The sequence below is a fragment of the Uloborus diversus genome, chromosome 1 (genome assembly GCF_026930045.1).
Source record: "Uloborus diversus isolate 005 chromosome 1, Udiv.v.3.1, whole genome shotgun sequence".
Taxonomy (NCBI): Eukaryota; Metazoa; Arthropoda; class Arachnida; order Araneae; family Uloboridae; genus Uloborus; species Uloborus diversus.
In genome coordinates this window covers 261,009,300-261,019,279 of record NC_072731.1, presented here as the reverse complement: position 1 = coordinate 261,019,279, position 9,980 = coordinate 261,009,300, and the positions used below count along the sequence as shown (strand labels likewise).

General features: G+C 34.7%; 1 protein-coding gene across 1 annotated transcript in view; it reads right to left on the bottom strand.

Moving 5' to 3' along the window:
• Nucleotides 1–6,015: 6,015 nt before the first annotated feature.
• The window catches only part of LOC129220406 (uncharacterized), a 44,148-nt gene continuing 40,183 nt past the window's right edge, over nt 6,016–9,980 (bottom strand). Inside the window, exon 11 of the mRNA XM_054854827.1 lies at nt 6,016–6,755. Coding sequence (XP_054710802.1) covers nt 6,181–6,755 — 575 coding nt within the window. The 3' untranslated portion in view covers nt 6,016–6,180. The remainder of the gene's footprint in view (nt 6,756–9,980) is intronic.

Genomic DNA, 9,980 nt, shown 5'->3' with positions numbered 1-9,980 from the left:
TGAATTTTATTATTTGGGTAGTGTGATATTTGTATTTTTGTGAACCATAAAAAACCCACCACAAATAAACGATACTAGCTGCCAGGGCGGCTATGTCAGCTGCCTAAGGCAGCTAATGAAACCTGCCTGCGCCTGCACATTACAGACCTGCCAACTCTCCCGTTTTTTACTCCATTCTCCCGGTTGTACGTTTGAGTATCCATTTCTCCCGTTTTTTTATTCTTTTCGGAGTTTTTTTCTTTTTGTTTTAAATTAAACTTTATTCTCTTTCTTAAAATAGTTACTCACAGCCCTAATAGATGGCGTGGCTAGCAGAGCAGACCCGCACTGCTCAGTGAGCGGCAAACATCCGATGGGTGCGTTCCATAGACTGATAATAAGAGTGGACCGAGCTATGGCAACCCTTTTGCTGCTCATAAACCAAACCATGTGACTGGTGGATATCCTAGCAACAGCGGGCGTTGATCGTAGCAGACGATCGAAATAAAATAAATAAAAATTGATGGAATACGGAAGAATGATCTTTTATGGAGTCCGATTTGTAAATTTGTTATTCTAAGTTGTAAATATTTTGTTAATATAGTGAGTTTTTCGTTTAGAAAGTATTGTGCATTTTCTTTATTCAATTTCAATAACTCTCTAAGCAATTAAAGATGCAAGCGCCCAAAAAGAATCGGCAAACGGTAAGATTTTTACCTACAATTTCAATTTAAGATTAGTACATTTTTGCGTTAACGCAAAACGTTTACGCCATTTCGTTCACGCCAACGCTGACGTAGCAGTTCCGAATGAAATAAAAGTTACTGAAAACTGTGATCAAAAACTAATTACTAATGTCAAAATAATGCATAACTAAAAAAAAAAAACAGTTCAATCTCTGCACCTGGAAGTTTTTTTTAATGAAAACACATTGCCGTAAAATACATGTCGAGTGCCAAACTATAGATAATGCTGCCATCTAGCAACCATGCTGCCAAAGTCTTCGCCAAGCCCCTTCCACTAGTCACATGATACATCTATGAACCAATTTTCTTCATCAGCAAGAATGAAAAAGCTCGGTCTACTCTTATTATTAGTCTATTGTGCATTCGGAGTGTCGACCGAAATGCTTCTGGAGATGGTGTTTTGGTTTAACTCTACGTTCGCACTTCCACTTCTATCTCGAGCATGCGCCGTTGCCGTTTTCCCCATAGACTAATAATAAGAGTAGACCGAGCTTTCTCATTCTTGCTGATGAAGAAAATTGGTTCATAGATGTATCATGTGACTAGTGGAAGGGCTTGGCGAAGACTTTGGCAGCATGGTTGCTAGATGGCAGCATTATCTATAGTTTGGCACTCGACATGTATTTTAAGACAATGCGTTTTCATTTAAAAAAAAACTTCCAGGTGCTGAGATTGAACTGTTTTTCTTTTAGTTATGCATTATTTTGACATTAGTAATAGTTTTTGATCAGTTTTCGTTAACTTTTATTTCATTTGGAGCTGTCAGCGTTGGCGTGAACGAAATGGCGTAAACGCTTTGCGTTAACGCAAAAATGTACTAATCGGCATCTTAAATTGAAACTGTAGGTAAAAATCTTACCGTTTGCCGATTCTTCTCGGTCGCTTGCATCTTTTATTGCTTAGAGAGTTATTGAAATTGACTAAAGAAAATGCACAATACTATCTAAACGAAAAACTCACTATATTAACAAACTATTTACAACTTAGAATAACAAATTTACAAATCGGACTCCATAAAAGATCATTCTTCCGTGTTCCATCAATTCTATTTATTTTATTTCGCGCTGGCGTTGATCGTCTGCTACGATCAACGCCCGCTGTTGCTAGGATATCCACCAGTCACATGGTTTGGTTTATGAGCAGCAAAAGGGTTGCCATAGCTCGGTCTACTCTTATTATTAGTCTATGGTTTTCCCGGTATCGTTCAGTTTTTGGACGCATGCTAACTGCGCCGCATGTTTTCATCTTGTTCCTTGATCTACAGCGTGCGTTGTGGTTTAACATTCATCTTTAGCTATGTCTGAAAAAAAGAAATATCTGCAAACTTATAAGAGGGATTATACGAGTGAGTTCTTTTTCATGAAAAAATGAAATAAATACGTGTTATAACAGTGTTTTTTACTTATTATAGCATCATTTAAAATCTCTTTTTTTCTCCCCTAAAGCTTTGACTGGATCTCCCGTTTTTTCTTTTCATAAGGTTGGCAAGTCTGACATTAATTAGTAACCAGTTCATTAATTTTTGACCCATCACACCTCTGGAACCATTGGGAGATGATCGTCGAGAAAGCTTCGATAGCGTTCATCTGTGATTCTCCCCCTCGGGACAACAAGAGGTTCCAATCTACGTGAATATATTGCACCCCACACAATCACAGAACCCTTTCTATGTTTCACCGTAAGAACCAATCAGTCTTCTGATATGCTTCTGTCAGTGCTCGCCTGACAAACACATGTCTCGTGGGAAAGAAAGTAAACAATGATTTGTTAGACCATATGAGGTAGTGTGAAGCAAAGGGATCAGGGTTGGCAAAAACCCGGGTTTTTTTAAAAAAGCCTATGGACCCAGGGTTTTTTGGGTTTTTTTAAATAAAACCCAAAAAAACCCAACTAAAGCTGGGTTTTTTTAAAAGAAATGTGGGTGTTTTTGTCTTTTTTTAGGGGAAAGGTGGGGTACTCGTAGCATATTGTAGCATAAGTATATGGACAAAGCACAAAAATTGTCTTGATAAAAAAAGCTGGAAAATTCAGCGTTTTCTGAAGAAAGGTATAAAAGACAACGAAACCCAAGAATGGTGAAGTTTCAGATTTTTTTAGTTTCCATGATTACCAACAGTTAAGGCAAAGTTACTTCTTGAGTGATAAAATCTATTGTTTATTTGTTTTTAATTTCGACTTTTTTTTTTTTTTTTGTATTTTACTTTATTGTATTTCATTTTGTTAAGCAAAACTACTGTAAAACCTCAAGTAGTTTAAATCCCTATTTACTGAATTCCAGCTTAATCAAGACATTTCTTTGAATTTTATGTTGCCTGTTTTTCTATTTCTGTGTACAGAGTAAGAAATATTAAACTTTTTCGTAAGATAATGAAAATACTGTACATCCTATTCCGTTTTCTGTCCGACCATTTGTAAAACCTGTTAATTTCTAAAAAATATACCTCGTTTATTCGAGTTTTGTGACGTGTTGGTTTGAAGAAAATAATTCACATGAGAGCCTTTTAGCTAAAGTAGTATCCTTTGTACAATCTGCAAATATTGAGAAAATCTGACGTGACAGGACTTAGTCAAGATAATTTGAGTTCCTTATTGACCAGTTGAAGGAAGGAAGTTAAATATATTTATTTAAAATCTTTGAAGCATTTTTTAATGCCCTTAAGTTAAGAAATACTATTAAAGTTCAATGTCCATTGCCTATTGTGAAGAAGAAATAAAAAAGTTTAAATTGTAAAAGTATTTAAATTAATTATTTTTTTAAAAAAAGTTCTCAGAAAATTTTAAAAAACCCAAAAGTGGGCTAAATGATGGGTTTTTTTTAATGGGTTTTTTCAAAAAAACCCATTGGGTCCAACCCAATTGGGTCCAATCCGGCCAACCCTGAAAGGGATGCAAGTGGCAAAAGTAAAAATTTGGAGATAACCAGTACAAATGGTAGGTGAACCTCTCCTCTGCCTTGGGGCAAGAGATGGTACTAATAGCCCTCGTAGCTGCTGCTGTACAGCATGATTTAGAAAAAAATTTCAATGAAAGCCTACTTGATCTGATCTTTAAATGCGTTTTACTTGAAACTTTAAAATAGTCCACTTACACCCCTTTGCTTCTCACTGCCCCCTATGACTTGTTCCCATTGCAGCTGTGTCCCATTAGGAGGTCTCTGCACCCACTGTAGTCTCTTCATAGATTTTTGAGCTAAAACTAATGGTTTTTGAACAGCTACTCTGCCAAGAATGTGCCCAACATGCAACTCCCGTTGAATAGTTTTCATTGATTGAGGGGCTCTGAGGTGGGTATTCATTTCGGACGTTATCTGCGGTAGTGCAATCTTGTGTTTTTGGGAGTCAATCCTCTTTAACACTCGTCTATCATGGCACTTGGATTTCGACTTTCGCCCATTGTTGTGCTTCGCAGAAGACACCTTACCCAAATTTGTAAAGGCTGTCATAACCATTGATACAGTGGTCCCTGAAACACATATGACAGATTGTTCTGGACACTGATGCTCCAGCGAGACGGGATGCCTCTTTTCAGGTCGGAGAGATCTGATCCCAGTAAGCAAAATATCTTGCGCCCGTGATGCATAAAGGTTGACATGCAAGAAAAATCTACTTGCATTAATGCTGCCTCGGTATTGTTATGTTACTATGTATGCTGTCAGCAGGCTGCCATGATATTGACTGACAATGTGTATACAGCATAATATCAGGAAAATAACAAGGTAGGCTGCTTTTGTAATCTTGCATACATATTGATATGACAGGATACTATCAAGATATTGTCATGAGAGCATAAAATCAAGGTTTAGGCAAGATGATCTTGATTTTGTAATCTTGCATACGTATTGATATGACAGGATAATATCAAGATGTTGTCATGAAAGCATGAAATCAAGGTCTAGACATCTTGCATACATATTGATTTGACAGGAAAATGTCAGGATAAATTGACATGACAGTATGAAATCAGTACGTTTGCAAGGTATTTTATTTATTTATTTGTATTATTCACTTCAAACTCGAGAATTAAATTTCATTTGTTAGTTGTTTTTGTTATTCTTTTAAGACTGAAGCCCAATTTAACTTAAAAAATGAAAATTTCTTCGTTTTGCGTAATACTTGAATTATTTTTTAAATTCATGCTTCTAATTGTATTCTAAAGACATAAAATGCCTAGTTAGGAATAATTGTGGAAGTTTTTATAGTACATTAAAGAGTAAAGATAGCAATAAATAAATAAATACAATAAAGGACAGTTCCGGATGGATGTCAACATTGAAAATATCCCCTGGACAATACATATGAATTTATCTTAAAGAATAACATAATCATTGAATAAAATTAATCTTACTCGTGAGATTGAAGTGATAATATGAAATTCTGGGCTGCATGTTCTTTGTTTCAAAGTCTAGGGTCGAAAAATCTTTTTTTCGGCCATTGTATCATTGATCGCACATCTTCTGCAATATGGCTTGTCTAGTACAACATTAATAAACAAATGCAGTTGTCATTCATAAGTTATTCTTAAAACAATCTTATTTCACATTAATAACTAAGAAACCAACTTAGCGAAGCCTAAAGAATGCAACGCAGCTTCTGGACTGACTGTATTGAATGTCAAAGGAAAAAGATAACATGCCAGCAATGCAAGGGATGCTGGGTATAAAGAACTGCGCATGCAAGTATCAACGAAGGTCCACCTGTTCTATTGTGTACTAATTACCTTGACAGCGACAGCATGAAATCAATACCATCTTGATGGCATCAACATGTATGTAATGCTGATATTATAAGGTGATATCAATATTGGTATTTTAAGATGAATGCAATGTTGCATACGTGTTGTTATTGCAATATTGCTTTTTAATCTTTATGCAGTATGAAACACGTCAATATTGATGCTGTCAATATAATATCAAGATCTGTCAAAGTTGATGCAAGAAATTTTGCTAATAGGGATATAATCATACTTTGCTAAATACAGAATTTTTCCATGCAACCCTCACACTGCAAAATGCTTGATCGATACCTTCACCACCATTGCCACTAGGTGGCAAACTCTTGCCACTCGTGGCGGTCGTTTATTGGACGGCCGAAGAAAGACTCAATTTAACTGGGTATTCCTATTAGTTTGTCCTGTACCTGTATATTACATTTGAACAAATTAAGTGGATTCTAAATTCCCCCCACCCTCTCCAGTTTCCTCAGCCCCTCCCGAAACGAAATCTTGGATTCGATGCTGGTTTGAATTAATTCATCTCTATTTCTACCTACTAAAAAAAAAGAGAAAGCTTTATTTTATTTTATTTTAATTACTTGAGGACAAAAGTTATATTTACAAAACAAGTATTAAGTATCTGTTTTTGAAAGAAGTAAGTACCCTGTACAATAAACAAGATGATGTTGTGGTAATGATCATACTTAGTTGAATGGTTTTGAGAATTAATGGATTTTTCTTTTCTTCACTCCGAGTCATCATCGGTCTCGGGTTGAACACATGTTGCAAGTTTCGTGGAGAATATAAGATCTTGACCACATCGCTTAACTGAAGGTTTCCAGTTGAGGCAGAAAATGAACAACCTGTTGCTGCTTGGATGCTCATAGGCTCCCATATCCTCTGGACACGTGAACCAGTTGTCTGGATCGCCAGTCTCTCTGACTATGCAGTCTACGTCGTCTTCGTTGCAGTCGGTCTCTGGTGGACCTGTTGGTTTTGTTGTCGTAGTTTCTATTGTTGTGGGTTCTTCCGTTTCGATTTCTGTCGTTGTCGGCTCTTCTGTTTCGATTTCTGTCGTTGTGGGCACTTCAGTTTCGATTTCTGTCGTTGTGGGCTCTTCTGTTTCAAGTTCTGTGGTTGTGGGCTCTTCTTTTTCGATTTCTGTCGTTGTCGGCTCTTCTGTTTCGATTTCTGTCGTTGTCGGTTCTTCCGTTTCGATTTCTGTTGTCGTTTCAAAGTCAGGCTCGGTCGACTCTGTCTCCTCAAATGTAGTTTCTTGTTCTGGAGTAGTAGAGGGCATAATTCGAGTTGTTTTCGAAACTGAAACATTTGAAAGTCATGTAAGTATAATCATAAACTTAATCAACCCAATGGCAATATTTTTCTGTTCTGTCTGTCTTTATTTGCATGTGTGTGTTACTGTCATGCAAACAGGAAAACTATTCTACAGAAGAAGATAGATAACTAACAGTTAATTTCACTTTTTTTCAATAAAAGCTACGAAAAGAAAGAAATGGGGTTTTTCACCTTTTCATGTGTTTTAAGTGCTTTTAATTTAACAATTGAAATATTGTTCCAATTCCACTCAACTTTTAAGTTCTTTCCTACCAGTTAATTTTGTTCACTGTTCCATAATCTTAAAAAAAATTTATAAAAAAAATAGGGGTTTTAGAAGAAGCCTTAACTTTTGCTCTGCAGGTTTTAATTTCAACAATTTACACGATCGTGTCAATAATTAATAATATTGAACACTTAAGCTTATTAAAACGCAATTCTAAAAATTTTTAACTTATAAAATTAGTTTATTTACATTTTTATTCTTTTGATATATTCACATTTTGAAAAATTCTAACTTATGCATCGGCTATGAATTCTATGTTTTCATTTTTGAAGCCTATTAAGCTTTTAAAAGCGCAGTTTGTAAAATTTCTTTTTATCTTTATGAAAACTTTAATTTTGAAATATTTTAAACAAAATTCCGTTTAGTGCATATTTTGAAGTTGAAATTTATTCTTTCAATTCCATGTTCTAATACATGCATAAACATCGTTTTAATAAAATAAAACATTGCGCAGTCATATTTGAAATTGTCTGTTTTGAAAAGTTTTTTTTTTTTTTTTTTTTTTTTTTTGTATATTGAGTGAATGGAATTGTTCATAAAAATGATAAAAAGCGAATTTGAGTGAAAAGTTTTCATTAAAAAAAGGCCTAAATTCCGTCAGAACATTGAAGTATTCCTACAGGTTGGAGACTGCTGAGTGGAAAAGTAAAGATGTTTAAAGTGGCCATATTGCAGAACTAAGTTGGTAATGAAACCGTAGAATTGTACAATGCAATTTCAACTTAATGAGGTCCAACAAAATACGTATAAAGGTGTATTAACTGCTTTTGAGAATTATGCAAGCCAGATGGAACGAAAAGAAGTTAATTTCGTAATGAAAAAACAGGAGAAAAAGGAAAGAATATGGAAATTATAAATGTGTTTCGTGAAGGAACGGGTTTCTTTTTGTTCATATTAGTTTGTAGCAAGATGTATTTCCTATCCTTTTGCAATGATAATTCATTTTCAAATACCATTCGGTGAAAGAAGTCTCAAGTCTTAAACAGTGGTGCCAGACCTACGTGCCAGCCAGGGCCGGATTTGGAAGTGTGGAGGCCCCAGGGCAATGAAGGAATGGAGGCCCCTAATCAGGGTTCAAAAAGATCATATTTTCGAAAATATCCGATACTTTGATATATATCCGAATATTTTGATTAGTGATGTGGATCGGGTAAATACCCAGCGGGTAGGTAAATATTTTTTGGGTATTTACCCAAGGCCAGGGTAGATACCCAAAAACTGGGTATTTTACAAAAAAAATGCAAGTGAATGGGATTTTTTTTTTAAAAAGCTAAATTGAAATAATTGGTAAAACTGATACATACATATGTATTACACAGTTTATAATATTTTTTATAGAAAGACTTGATGAAATTATGAAAGAAACATATTGTGAACCAAAGAATCTCTTTTCAATGTCATAATTGAAGAAGTATAAGCAACTCAATGATGAACTTCAGGATTTCAAAATCACAAACTAGGTTAGTCATATTCAAAATGGAAAAAAAAAGAAGCATGAGGGATGTTTAGAAGAGCAAACTGAGAAGTTATTAAGACTATGATGTTATTTATTTATTTTATTGCTGTTTAAGTGATAACGTGGCAAATATAGAAACAGTTTTCACATTAACATTCTGCAAAAGATATAGGTAAATAAATAGTGATAATAAATTGAGCAACATTTGGTTACATTTTGATGTCATGCATTGACTTATTACTGGGTTATAAAATACTAGGACTTTAAAAATTTGTTTGCTTTTTTTATAACCAGTTAAGCTTTTTATATCTGAAATTTGGCTATCAACATTGCTTAGGCATATCCAACACATTTAATGTGAATATCATATAAGATTGCCAAGTTGTTTCACACAATGATTCTTGAAATGTGATCAAAATACAACTTTTGGGCAAAAATTTATTGTTTTGTATATGGTTGGTTATATATATACATAGTGGAATACATACAGAAAAGTATTTTAGTTGAATATAAATTTTTGAAATAAATACCTGGGTAAATACCCATTTTGGGTATTTACCCCTAAAAATAAATACCTGGGTATTTTACATCACTAATTTTGATATATATTTATTTTTCCGATATTTTCGACCCGTGAAAGTTAGGATATTTTGTAAAAATATTATTGCGGGGGCCCCTCTGTTGTTGAGGCCCCGGGACAGTAGCCCCGCCTGCCCTCCCCTAAATCCGACCCTGGTGCCAGCTAAGTTGATCTGTTCCATATACAACAATGATAGCTACAATTTTTGCTTTGTAATTTTCTTTCCTTTCTGATTTTTCCCCATGTTATCTAAAAATATTTAAATTATATTTTAATTTTATATGTTTTCTGACCTGTTAGAATCATCTTAGTGTGAGGTGTGGCCCTTAGGGTGAAAAAAAAAGGTGAGGTACACTGGTCTAGAATGTTTGAATTCCCATCAAATCAAGGATGTTCAATCCTCCCCTTCCAACGCAGTTTCCAAATGCTTTCCTGGGGAATTTTTATGACAACCCAAAACATTTTCCCCCAATAAAATAGGGCTCTCGTTTCTAAAAGTTTATTAATTGGAGAACAATTAAGTCGACAGCCGTCCAAAACACTTGCGCCTGGGCTTTTCGTACTTAGGCTTCACTGTAGTTCTAGTACCCTGGTGAAAAAGCCACATTTACAGTAAGCGTTGTCGGCTATTTTGATTAGCGTAGTATACAGTGAAGCCAAGATTCAGTAAAGGTTAGATACTTTTTTAAAAAACAATTTGTGTCATAAACATATTGAATCAGCCATAAAATATGCTTCAATTGCTTCTCGATGCAATGATCTTACAAGGTCATTCTCAAGGCTGCAAATTGCTGTTTTTCAAGTTGAACGTCCGCAATATTTCTTTGTTTTTTTATCAAGCTTTTATTTTATTACTCAGTAATTAAGAATGAAATTAGTTTGCAGTTT